Source organism: Semicossyphus pulcher, unplaced genomic scaffold, assembly GCF_022749685.1.
Source record: "Semicossyphus pulcher isolate SPU_LCO1_2020_fin unplaced genomic scaffold, fSemPul1.0.p SCAF_14, whole genome shotgun sequence".
NCBI classification, from domain to species: Eukaryota; Metazoa; Chordata; class Actinopteri; order Labriformes; family Labridae; genus Semicossyphus; species Semicossyphus pulcher.
Window position 1 is genome coordinate 22,057,199 of NW_027211648.1, and position 13,716 is coordinate 22,070,914.

General features: G+C 36.9%; 2 protein-coding genes across 2 annotated transcripts; both read right to left on the minus strand.

Annotated features, from left to right (window-relative positions):
• Positions 1-206: 206 nt before the first annotated feature.
• On the minus strand, positions 207-9,594 carry gnmt (glycine N-methyltransferase). Its single transcript, XM_069662216.1, has 6 exons — positions 9,271-9,594; positions 7,072-7,199; positions 6,840-6,953; positions 6,499-6,641; positions 4,541-4,662; positions 207-2,466 (listed from the first exon to the last, which is right to left on the minus strand). Exons 1-6 carry the CDS (start codon positions 9,498-9,500, stop codon positions 2,295-2,297), a joined length of 909 nt encoding a protein of 302 aa, XP_069518317.1. The 5' UTR covers positions 9,501-9,594; the 3' UTR covers positions 207-2,294.
• A 2,441-nt stretch (positions 9,595-12,035) lies between these two features.
• On the minus strand, positions 12,036-13,620 carry LOC138591669 (thrombomodulin-like). Its single transcript, XM_069662329.1, has one exon. It carries the CDS (start codon positions 13,601-13,603, stop codon positions 12,509-12,511), a length of 1,095 nt encoding a protein of 364 aa, XP_069518430.1. The 5' UTR covers positions 13,604-13,620; the 3' UTR covers positions 12,036-12,508.
• Between the last annotated feature and the right edge of the window lie 96 nt (positions 13,621-13,716).

A 13,716-nucleotide genomic window follows, 5' to 3' on the forward strand; every position in this document is an offset into this window, starting at 1 on the left:
GGACAGCTATGTTTCTGTATCAGCTACTTGCACATTCATCAACTGAGTCTTATAACAAACCTCGAGACATGTGTGAGTTAAGCTCCAGATGCTCCACTCTATGAAAGCATTGCTGGATGATGGTAAGCAAGTTTATATTCAGGCAGAAAATGTCATACATACACGTCAGACAGTGAAGAAGCTTATGTTTTATAAAGACTAAGAACTTTTAAGTTGCTTGAATTTTAATGTGTTGCTCCAGTGTCTAGAAAGAAAGCTAAAAGTTAAAAACAGTGACCCTTCCGTTTTCTCCTATATAAAGTTTATGTAAGGCAACAAATTGTGAAGGCCTTGGATATTAAAAGCAAGATAGCAGTTTAGCAATCACAAGAAACATAAATGAGATCAGACCACAGTCATTTCAATCAAACTGGACATTTCACAATGGTGTAATGATAAAATGTATTATGCAGAAAGACAAAAAGCAGAAGTATACTAGAATTTGTTCCTCATCTGTGTAGTCTGTACCTTCGAAGTGAAATGTAATGAAATAGCACTGTCTTGTGTCAGACATGTACCCAGCACTTAGATTAAGGCAGATGAATACCCAATATGTGGGTATTGGGTATTTCAACATTTTTTTCGAACAGTACAGTCATACAACAATTTAAAAACTGATGAAAGATAAAAAAATGCAGACATTAAGTTTCATTAGTTAGTTACCACTATAGTACATGTAGCAACATAAATCATGTCCTCTGTCCTAAAAATAACAAAGCGATTTACGATGTATGATATATAAATACACACACACATACACACACACACTTTGGACCTAAAGTGGACATAGAAAACAAATGCTATATTACACTTATTATAAGGTCTACTGTATGCACAAATTGTCACAGAAACACCACGAAAAATAAAAAGGTGAAATTCAGGCCACATATTGTGAGTTTTTTTATTTCATGCAAGAATCTCAAAGTAAATTTTTCCATTCTGATTTTTTTTACACGTTCGAAAACATAAGTATTTTCTGAAAATACTTTTATCTACATGAACTTTCAAACTCACTCTTATCCAGCCATTCTCACTGCATTATATCATATAACGTACATTTAGTTCTACTCCAAACATTGGCACAACAGATAGATTCACTCATTTATTTTTTTCAATTTAATATCTAAGCAAATGTTATTTAAACCTGGATAACAGAGCAAAGTGATTCTCTCTGTTATGTTCCTCTCATCATTTGGGTAAATTTACTTGAGACATCTTCTTTGGTTGATAAGAGTTTAAAAATCTGTCAGGTTTACATTATACAATGGTTAACAGTAATGCAATTGTCAGTACTTTGAACCATTTTTTGAACCCAAATTATAGTGTTCTGCTTCTTGAATATTCCTGAAGTGATTTTTTTTTTTGTATTTTTCTTGGATCATTTTCAGCTTTAGAAAAGTCAGTGGTCATTTAGATGTTTATTTAGTGAGGTAGTTAAGTACTTCCTGCTTTGACTTTAGGACCAACCAGTACTGCCTTTAAGCTGTCATATTTGGCTGAAAAGACTACTGTACTCACAAAACGCTGATGCTTTATCTGTGTTTTAAGACTTTTATGGGAAAATGTAAAAAAAATTGTCGATGAATATATCTTAGCACCTTATACTTACTTACGTGAAGTAAGCCATTATCACTAATGTAAAGCACCATTTCAAAAAACTTGTTAATTGTGGATATCAAAGTTCAGAGAGGCAAGAAGCAAACAGACAAAGAATAATAGCAACTTATGAGCAACTTACAAAGATACAACTTGTGAGAAACAGTGGTCCAATACATTTGGAATACATTTTTCATCTAAGTTTTTTGTTGCATTTTATCTCTCTTTTGACTATGTTCTTCAAACTTTAAAAAAGACATTGTTTAAGAGAAACCAAAAAGACAAAAATATTAGAGAAAATTAAGCAAATTTTATGAATATCTATGAATGGCCACAATGCCAGCTATCAACTAGCACAGCCACTGTGGTCACAAAGTATCAGGATGATTTAAGGGGCTTAAGTGATGCTCATTACTAAGGTAAAGGAACAAAAAAGAGTCAATTTATGAAACTCTTATTCTTGTGTATTTTCCAGCATTCTGAAATAAATTTTTTAGCTTACTGTATTTCACAGAAAACCTTGAAGAAACATTTTTAAAACATTATATTCGAACATCATTTTGCCCATATCTGAAGAATTGTAGTAGTATGTTGAGCCAGAGCTATTATTTGCCTAGCAGGGTGTTTTGGTTTGTGCAGAATGTTGGTGGTTTGGAATCTCAGACTGTCTTCTTACAGACATGGATGAAGTAGCATGGGGCCTGGGTCTGGCCAGGGACGTAAGTGCTGAAATCCCCGTAGACACTGTGCTCCATTTTGCCATTAAAGGCCTCTTTCAGCAAAGTTTTAAAGCTTTCCAGACGATGAGGATAATAGGACAGACGGAATTTACTGTGGATGACAGATATAGCATGCACACATTAGATTTCCTCTAAACACTCAACAAAAGGCCATTATGAATGTGAATTACGTGACACGGTTATACTGGTGAGAAAGTCCATTGAGCCTGACAGTGACAAATTTCAGAAAACATTACACTGAAAAAACAACCCTTGTATGGAGTTTGTAAACTTAAAATATATTATCAAATGTTATTGCTTTATTAGGGTATGAAGTTCAGTGTCAATCTTTTTCAATTTATTGTACTGTTGCTCATGGAAAAAAGAGCAACAGCCAAGTTAAGGCACATCCATCCTTATACATTTCATAGACTCGTGCTTTGCATAATATGCAATAAGGGGGAATTATGTGCAATATCATCAACATTAATAAATCAATCACTCAATCACATTTTATTTGTATAGCGCCAAATCATAACCAGAGTTATCTCAAGACACTTTACAAAAAGAGCAGGTCTAGACCGACTCTTTGTTATGTTATTTAAAGAGAGGCCCAACATGAATCACCATGAGTAGCACTTAGTAGCAATATTCGGCACATTGGCAAGGAAAAACTTCCTTTTAACAGGCAGAAACCTCGAGCAGAAGACCTATGTTGAATAGCCATCTGCCTCGACTGGATGGGATGCAGGATAGAGACAGGCAAAGAGAGCAACAACAACACATGTTCTTGTTACAACAACAACATATGTACTTGTTACATCGACAACAACATTTGTTCTTGTTACAACAACATCATATGTCCTTGTTACATCAACAACAACAGGTAATACATACTTATGGTTACAATGTCAATAATAGTGGTACATTAGTGTGAAAATTAGCAAAAAATAAATTAGCGCGAGAAGCAGAGTAATGATAGTAATCGTAATTGTAACAGTTGAAGTCAACAGATCTACTATTAGCATTAGCAGCAACAATAATAATACTATGGGGAAGACTGATAAATCAATTTATTAATCATAAACACTTGCCTAGGCTTGAGATTTGATCTTGTGTAACATTTAGTATATTTGTTTTGAAGATTATCTATTTCTTTTCATTGCTATTTTTATACTAAAATTTTTTATATTTTGCAGTCTTTTTTACTTTGTGCTGAAATTGCTGCACAACAATGTCCCCCTGGTTACATAGAGATCTAAGTCTTTTTTGTATCCATAGGTAAGTAAATAGTAGTTTAAGATTTAGTTTTTAGTGTCTACGTGTCTGTGTTACCTTGTCTTACCTGTCCTTCTTTTTAAGTTTAGTATGTCTGTTAAGTAAGTGTGGCTGTAAGAAAACCGAGTCAAAATCCTTGTATGTGCCCACATACTTGGCCAATAAAGCTGATTCTGATTCTGATAAGCACTGCTGCAGAAAGGGCAACCAGTACCACTTACTTTAGCCACTTAAAAGAGTCCTAAATATAAACAAACATTTCAGTTTATGTATATGCCTTTCACTGCTCATAAGTATACAGGGTTGATGTGCAGAGCAAGACATAGTGCCGAGGGACAAGGCTATCTGATGTCAATGTGAAGCGGTGACAAAAAAATTGAATTCAGTGTACACTTAACTGAAATGTTTAAGTGTAACATTTGTGTTATGCATGGAGAAGTATTGTATCCTATGTGTAAGCACTCTCTAACATATTCACATGCTCTCTGGTCCAATAAGTCCCGTTGAGGTTTCTGCCTATTAAAATGTGTTTTTTCCTTGCCACTGTTGCTAAAAGCTTGCTCATTGGCGGATTAATGTTGGGTCTCTGTAAATAATATTACAAAGAGTACGGTCTAGACCTGCTCTATATGTTAAGTGTGATGACATAACTTCTGTTGTGATTTGTCGCTATAGAAGTAAAAATTGATTGAGTGATGGAGACATTAAAACATAATGATATATGCCAAAATAAGACATTTTTTTCTGCATACTGTCAAGCACTGGTAAGTAGCAGTGGGTTTCGGTTTAACCATCAATATCTATTTTTCAATGATTAATGGATTTTTGCTATCATCTATTGAGGAGTCTCCTGTACCATGAAAGTAGAACATGCAAAGTGTCGTTGCACTTTAACACTCCTGACCTACCTGACTTCAGGAAGATTGTGGAGGGTGGCCTTGGGCACATGGATGGTGTAGTCCAAAGTGATCATATGGGGCTTGCTGTTGACCCACAGCACTGAGGTGGAGATGTCCTGAGTAAGATCACTCTGAAACACACACACACACACACACACACACACACACACACACGAAACAGGTTGATGGGTATAAGACACTCAAGATTACTTCTCAATTCTAACATACTAAATTTTCTATTTTTACACAGTTTAAAACAGATTAAATACAATGAGCATTAAAAGGGGGAGTCATGGATTTCAATTTGAGTCCAAAACATGTGTAGAGAGTGCTGGAGAGTGGTTACATCCCACACAATTAGGGTTCACATCCTTGTAAATATTGGATAATCTTACTTTATTCCAATGAGAGCAAAAGTAAGCAGAACGCATTCCGCTGTGATGCCATCCTGGGCCCCATCCGCAGTGATCTGACAATGATTTAGCTTTTTATTAATCTCTATAGAAAGATATCTGCATGCAAGTTCAGCTAAGACTCCGTCATAGATCAAACATTTCCACTTGAGCGACAAATTTACCTGACACTGTGCTGGGTAAGGTGTTCAGCTTTCAGATATCCCTGACTTCCTCACAGGCATCAGAAATGATCTATCTCCCCTCCGTTCCACAAATAAGCATTTTAAAAGTATTATTCTCCTCTTGGGGAAAGACCTGACATAGCTTACATTTTTTTTCTTTTTACAAATGGGGCGACGCCTGCGAGCTAGTTCAAGCAGACAACTCGAGCTGCACTGATTTAATAATTTATATTAATTATTAAATATAACTTCCACATCACCTGACAAACACTTCCTCGCAATTGGCGGTCTATTTAAGCTGCAAGATTTCCTGTCTCTCCCTCTGCTCTGTCATTGCCATCGCTGCCCTGCACCAGTACTGAGCTCTTACTTTCAGCCCCACCACCACCCCAGAATCCAACTGCAGGCTCCGAATAGGGGGTTTAAGATATTATCTCATCCCACCTCAATTTCTGCATGTAACATAATTAAGCAAGGAGTGATGAGGTCGGAAAATAGATACCAAACACAAGCTATGTTCTGCTTCTGCAATTAACATTTCCAGCTATAACAACGTGAGTTGTCTGACTGAAATCTGCATCATGATGTTGTTTTGGTAAACTTAAGACCTGTTAATTCATACCGCCTTAGGAAGCCAGAGTGCAGTCTCTGTGTAACTTACCATATACAGTAAAACTGAGACTCACCAGAAACAGATGAATGGGCGCTGCTACAGGGGATTTAATGAACCAAGAAATTACATGAGCATACATACTTTACGTATACTGTTGCATAAGTTGCTAATCGGACTGGAAACAATGCAGCACATGGACAATAAAGTCTTAGCTGGAAGTCAAGGGTACTACATCCTTGGCAAACAATTTTATATAGAGAATATTTCTTTCTATTTCTATGAGACCACTTTCCCTGGTTGAGACAAAAAACTAAAATTAGGCAACACTGCATATGCATATCTGTAGCATTTTACCGAAGGAAACAACACAGTCATTATTTAAACCATCAACGATAAATCAGTATTTCCATCAGTTAACATATTAAAATAAACAAATGCCCTCACACTTCTCTTCAGTTTCTCCCAGATAGTAATTTCTACATTTAACAGTCCTTGTTGCTGTTGAATGGATGTCTACAGCCACAAGAATTCCCTGCAACACGTTAGGCCACCAACTGAATAATTTTCATTCGACAGCAAAGAAAGGGAACCACAACCCATTTTACAGGTTATTTGATCCCTCTCTGGCTTCCAACCAAGCCCAGCCAAATCTGTTTTGTGGAGAATTTGAGCTTTTATGACACACTTCTATGAAAGCTATCAGACTCAGTGAAACCACCTTAATGAAGAAGTGTTTTCACACTAAGCAGACATACCTCTTTTCAGAGACCTTCATACCTTATAGTAGATATTTTTTCCTTGTGGTGCCTGGCCAGTCTCGAGGATGTAGTCATAGTTGCGGTGGTCAATGATCAGGATACCCCCCGGTCTGACCATACTAGCAATGTTCTGAAGGGCCAATTTTTGGTCACTCTGGTCCCCTGAGAGCAATTCAGCATAACTTAAAGGGTCATTCACAATACACAAAATGTTTAAAATGACATTGTTTGGATGAGGGATTACACAGGTGGCTTGACAATGGATTGTGGTTAAGTAGAAATACAGGAAACATTTTTTGAAAAATTGAGTTGGAGAGAGTCTAATTAAGTAATAACTTGTTCCTTTTTTCTCTAAGGTACCTTTAAAGTCTGGTAAGTGGGCAAACGAGTTGCCAAGGCAAATAACAGCATCAAAGCCATTCTTTGGTTTCTTGATATCTTCTGATAAGGTCAACCAGTTGGCCTCCTCAATCACTGTGAAAGGTAAAGGAACAACCAAAGAAGAAAACATACATGATCTGATACTCTGTCTGAGAAAACAGTAACTTTAATAATCATGACAATTTGATCATACATTTTTAAAAGGCCCTACCCCACTGGTCAAAAGCTGGTTCTTTTCTTCTCTCCCATCTTGACTTCAGCGCATACTTGAGCATTTTGTCGCTTGCATCCACGCTCACCATATTAAATCCCTCCTCCACCAACATAATGGAGTCAACTCTGCAAAATAAAAAAAACATATACAATGTAAATACATGTTTACTTTAAAAAAGCATAACCTCTGCTGATAACAAGGAGATGAGACACACCTTTCTTAAAAGACAAGCAATTGTGATTTTATTAACTTTATCTTGCTGTCTAAAAGAATATAACTGAAGACGTTCTGATAACATTTTATAAGATTGTCTCAAGGGAAGACCCTCAAATGATCCTTCCTTTGATTGTGACTAAATAAGAGAATGATTAGAGTGAGTACACTTACAGTGTTTAATTTGGACCAAAACAAGTTTCATTTGGGCTAGGAATTAAGTAAAACATGTCAACATTTTTGTCATCTAAATCTTTTCATCTTTCAAGCGCTATGAAATGTGTTAGAGGTGAATATTTAACAGGTATACAGAGATTATATTTAATAGTGAGTAGCTCTTAGAAAGCCTTGCCAGACACATTAATCCGTGCTTAAACCTGACCTGAGGCAGTTGGGTTTTGTTTGGACACTCCTTGCATTTTGGCTCTTGTGCAAATAGTAAGTCAATATCAGTTAATGCACAGTGCAATCACCAACATTAACTTAGTCGTTAGTTATTGTTAGTTGATAATATATTATTCAACAAATACACAAAGCAATTGGAAGTATGCCGTAAGAGACCCAAACCATCACGGAGAATGCAGGGTAGCTAAAATTATACTCTTTACATGAAATAAAGGAAAAGTATTTTATGAGCTTTGATTCACTTTGGTTTAAGGCAAAAGCAGAAATAGAACCCTTTATGGTTCAGATTAGTTCATCTACACATAATGTTGATTCCTTATTTGTGAGCATGGCCAGCTTTTTCTGCCCTTGCAAATTTTGCTGATGACTTGCACATTTAGAAAGCTAAAAATAGTGCAGCTATTTCAAACCTCATTCTGCTATGAGTGTGTTTACATGGCCCGAGATGGCGTTACGAAGAAATACTATGGAATTGTGTCAGAGTCCATGTGCTTACTCTCCAAGTTATGAAACATTACAATATTTACTTTTGATACACAAATGATAGCATTACTGATTTTTGTAGATGGATTCACTGAGCTGATGCATGACTGAATGGATGCTTAATTATTGTAATATCCCGTGTTCATGATGATAACATGACATTTTTTTCCAGTTAAATTGACTAATTGAGGTGAGCTGAGATGCCAGACAAGTTAAAAATAATATATGATCTTCTTTAATGAGTTCAACCAGTGTCCTTGATGCTGTCCCAGAGCAAAGATACACTATCAGCAGAGGTAAACAGACTGCAGTGAACTAGTCAAAACTACCTACAGCAACCCAGAACCAGTTCGACCACCCTACATCTGCTACAGCTTGCGTCAACACAGCTGCATAAAAACACTTGCATCTTGGGACTTTTGTTTATGCTATTTAAGCCGAATTAGTTGTAACATAAAAACACTTTTATACAACATGTTCTAGTTCATGGTCTTAACCACAGATCGCTGCTGGAGGCTGGAAGTGGCACAGTGGATGGTGCAACTCAGCACTTAAATTCATTACACTCTACCCTAATCCAGATTTTGTACACAGTGAAAACCCAGTTAAAAGAATATATATATGTATGTTTGTATGTATAATGTTAAATTAGCTAAATCAAGCCCAAGAACGTAGATGTATTTTAAAACAATTTAACGTCTCGCAGCAGGCTATAAACGTGGGGAGACTCAACTTCACTTTGTATTTTCAATGGACACATCCGTTTTCAAATCTAAAAGGGTAATAATAGGAGCCCAATTTTAATCTGCATGGGTTTCATTAAACATAATTTGATTGCCTACCTAGATATAGCACCACTGGTTGCACTGAAATCTGCATGCACTTAATGCATAATTTAAACTTTCAATTTAATTATAGTAGGCTAGTAGCTTCACACATGCTAAAATCTACAGAACTTAAATCATGAAGCCATCATACGCAACCAAGACTTTGCTACTACAACAGGGCATGCTTTTCACTAAACTATTTATTTAATGGACTTTGGTGAGACGGCGGAATTAACATGTCACAACCTGCCACATTGCCAGACATTACCCTGTTCCGCACGCTACATCCAGCACTCTCCGCACCCCTTGCTCTTTGAGCAAAGACACCACCCAGCTTTTGTATTCCTGCGTCCTACTCTGCGTGTCTCCGATGTACAGCTCCCAGACTTTGGCTGCTTTGCCGTCGGCATACTGATCAGGAAGACCCTCGGCGGCCACACCAAGAGAGCGGGTCCTAAAGACACTGTCGACCGACATGCTACTGGTTGGTTCTGACATGTCCTTTTTAGCTTACACAGCAAATGGATATGTAAATCAGCGAACTGACTATAGAAATGTATGACACGAGCTACTTATTTCACAAGTATTCTTTCAACATGCTGACGCAGATTTTGGTTGTTATTTATATGAGCAACGTAGGGGGGGTCAAACTTTAACCCAATGAAACTTTAGCTTTTACGAACGCCTTCTTTCTGATAGGATGGGGCATGGGGAGACTACTCTCGTTTCCGTGTTTACGTTAGCAGACGTCCCTGACGTAAAATTTTTTTTTTTTTAGAAAAACAAATCTTTATTAAACTTATTAAACTTTCACACTGTGTTGCATGTAGGCTATTGTAACAGGGTTATTTAGCCAGATACTCGATAATATATGTATCAGCGCTAGGAGCATGTTTGGGGTTAGAGGTCCACGAGACGGCTGAAAAAGAAATAACTTTTACACAACCTAGAGAAAGGTATTGCTTGCGAGGCTTTAATCAGGGAACAAAAGATACAAAGTCGTGCGCTGCAGATATCTCCCTCCCCTCAAATATTTCATGATAATATCATGTGGCATGGACTTGTTTGCAAACCACATTTGTAAAACGTATGAGTAAAGTTAAAAGTAAAAGTAGGGGTTATTTGAATTGTAATGCAGTGAACTTTGTAACACACACTTACCAAAAGACCTGAGTGCATCAATTATGATTAACATAGCCTATTTTACACAAAACAGTAAGCAAAAATAGCAAACAATACAATTCATGTAAATAAAAAAATAAAAAAACTTATAGCCTACTATATGCCAAATCAAACTTTTTTTGTTCCCTCCTCAAAGGTGAACTCCTCCTTTTGTGATTGGCTGATAAACTTCACAAAGGACCATAACCAGCCGATGTGAGGTTATGTCAGCCACAACCAGTGCTATCTAGGTTAGGTGTGTACAAACCAGTCTTATCAACACTACATACTGTTTCATAGTATGCTCTCTCTAAGTCACACACACGCACACACACACACACACACATATATATATATATGCGTGCGTGAGTATGAAAATGGGTCACTAACCAAATGCTTCTTGAGACCTTGTTCAATGTGATTTCGACCATGCCTTCATATATCTGTAATCGTTGTTTACGTCATCATGGGTCTATGAATAAAAATTAATTGGTCTATTTTGTTACACTTTCTTTTGCATATTCTAAGTTTTCTGTCATCACTGATCTTGGCCAATGTGTTATTATGGTTTTGCTAATTTACAGCCTTGGTGTTATCTCACTGACTACATGTAGGTATTCATGTTTAGGAGCAGTCTGGTGGGTCCTTGGATAGTTCAAAGTTCACAATTGTGATATTCTATTTTAATCTCTGCGTCGTTTAGGTTTACCATATACTTTTGTTAAATTAAGTTCATCAATCAATCAATAAAATTTTATTTGTATAGCGCCAAATCATAACCAGAGTTATCTCAAGACACTTTACAAAAAGAGCAGGTCTAGACCGACTCTTTGTTATGTTATTTAAAGAGAGGCCCAACATGAATCACCATGAGTAGCACTTAGCAATATTCGGCACATTGGCAAGGAAAAACTTCCTTTTAACAGGCAGAAACCTCGAGCAGAGTTTAACTTGTTAGTTCCCAAAGCCATACAGAGCATTTTTAATTTTTCAACTGTGCTCCTGTTTTGAATGTTTTTTTCTTTCATTTTAAATGGTGTCAGAAATCCCAGTATAGAAACTAGAGAGTAAATGGTAAATGGACTGCACCTATATAGCACTTTTCTGGCCTGCAGACCACTTAAAATGCTTTTACACAACTGTCAAATTCAGCCTTTCACACTCACACACTTATGGCAAAGACTACATTGCCAATCTCCAATCAGGATCTATGGACATTCATTTGGGGTTCAAAGTCTTGCCCAAGGACACTTCAACATGTAGACTGTTGTCATCAGGATGTCTTTCTCCAAACTTCCAATTGAGAGATGACCAACAGGCCATATAAACCAGTTGTTGTAGGATTATCCAAATAAAATCTAGTGCTCGCATTCATCAGGTTGCTGCAAGGCAATTATAACGCTATAGTTTATAAAGCAACAACAAAGCCCTTGCACATTTAAGCAGATAATCCAATTGACAAGGATAAACTGTGGTTACTGTGACCGGTACCACTGTCCAGCAGAGACCGCTAAGCTTTGTTAAATATAAGATAATGTAGGTTAACTATATACATAACACAAAAAAAAATGCAAAATGTACAGTAGGACATTGATCCCCAGCAAAGAATGAACATTATGCGCACTTAGATAATTAACTTAATCTACCATAGCGCAAGCAATAACTTTTAAAAATAGCATGCACGTCAAACTGTGCTCCTACATGTGATGTTTCAATGTACAGCAACATTATTCATGATAAAAAGAGATTTGTCAGGAAATCATGAAGCCACTTGTGACTGTTGTGTAACAGATTTTTTCCCCTTTTCTGCAATGTGTTTCAAAGTACACTAGGTGGCACTCTAATAATAAGAATGAAGACAACAACAATGAATGTTTTGAATAAACAAATTTATAAGTTACATAGATGACAACAAAATGAATATATTTACATACATATTTTACACAATTAATGCGCATGCACAAACATCAGTGTCTATAGTGAAAAAAGTCATCCTTTAAAAGAAAAAAAGTACATCTACTCAGGTAACCCCATGTCCCAGTCAGAATTTTCTCTTCTCAACTCTACTAAGTTTGCTGCTTTTATAAGCAAATGCATATGAGAAATTGAGTGGCCTAGTCCTTCCACTTCCGAAAGAACCCCCGTTTTTCTCAATAATTGTATTTATATTTTACAAAGTAATACCTGGACTCCAAAATTAAGGAATTATTCTCATTTAGAGAAGTTACCCTCTGTTATGTAGCTTTTTAGTATTGCATTGTACCTTCTGTAAAATGCAATGGAACTGCACAAGTTTCCCGAAATGTAAATGCTAAAAGTCACAAGCAGAGTTAGTGGTTCTCATTTTAACACTCAATATTGTCCACAGGGGCAGTAGATTGTTGATTGAAGTTTCGTTCTCTGCCCCTCTGACGCTTAACCACATAAAACCTTATGATAAAAATGAACACAACTACAGCCAATGCTAGAAAAATCCATATCCAGAGAAAACCACCATTAGTAGCAGAAGAACCTTTAAATGTATTATTATTGGCTACTGGTTTGACAAAACCTACTCCATTAGGAGTTGTGACCCCAAAACTGTCACTGTACGTTGCTTTTATACATTTGATTTGATCTTTAAGTACAAATCCTTCTTGGCAGAAGCACACAAAACTTCCAAAAGTGTTTTTACACTCTTGTTCACATTCATCCATTGAACATTCATCAATGTCCTCACAAACTTTATCATGTCTTATATATCCATCAGGACAGGAGCATGCACTGCTGCTTTTACATACTGCAGGGCATTTCTGTTGTGAACAGTGAATTTTGCATCGCTGAGGATCGTTGCTGTCTGGACTATATCCTCTGAAACAAGAGCATTTGTATCCTCCTTTAACATCTGTGCAGGTATGCTCACAAGGGCCAACTGAGCAGCCTTTGGAGCTTTGGAAAACATTTGGATCTGATAATTTCTGTGTCTGGCATGCATCTTTGTGCTTCATTTTGCACAGATACCCATCAGTTCTGTCAGTGCAAAGCCTCTCTGTCAACCGTCCATCATTTGAAAGAGACACACAGTGTGGAGAGCAGACTTTTAGACTGTCTTTCCAGGTGCAAAAGAATGGAATAAAGCTGCTTTGCATTCTACCAGAGGTCCACTCATAATCTCTCAGTGGAGCTGAAAGGTTGCTGCAGGCGCCAGGTGGTAAAAACAGTCCAATCCAGACATTTCCATATAGTTCTTGACTCAAACTATCAAGAATGTTCTCCTCTGTCTCAGTCTGAAAGGTCATCAGTTCTCCATTCCTGTCATGGCATGCTTCTTTGGCTGTTTTAAAATTTGCCCTCTCTTTGTGTAAAGTTATGCAGTCACTCCCAGTACAAAAGGGTCTACAGGAGCCTATCTGGCAAAATCCTGTCTTAACAGACAATAAAAAAATCAACCAAATAATCATTGTGATTACCTTCTCTGGTAAAAATACTGTACGTTGCAAGCAGGTCATGTTGTGCAGTGGATAATCTCATAATGTTGTCTGACAAAAGTTATGGAGAATTTAGAGTCTGTGGA

What these genes read in the sequence shown, in the direction of transcription:
- LOC138591669 (XM_069662329.1), bottom strand. Translation starts at nt 13,603, where the DNA reads ATGATTATTTGGTTGATTTTTTTATTGTCTGTTAAGACAGGATTTTGC.
- gnmt (XM_069662216.1), bottom strand. Translation starts at nt 9,500, where the DNA reads ATGTCAGAACCAACCAGTAGCATGTCGGTCGACAGTGTCTTTAGGACC. An exon ending in GATGTAGCGTGCGGAACAGG is followed by an intron (nt 7,200 to 9,270) that starts GTAATGTCTGGC and finishes TTTATTTTGCAG; the next exon opens with AGTTGACTCCATTATGTTGG. An exon ending in GAAAAAATATCTACTATAAG is followed by an intron (nt 4,663 to 6,498) that starts GTATGAAGGTCT and finishes TGTGTGTTTCAG; the next exon opens with AGTGATCTTACTCAGGACAT.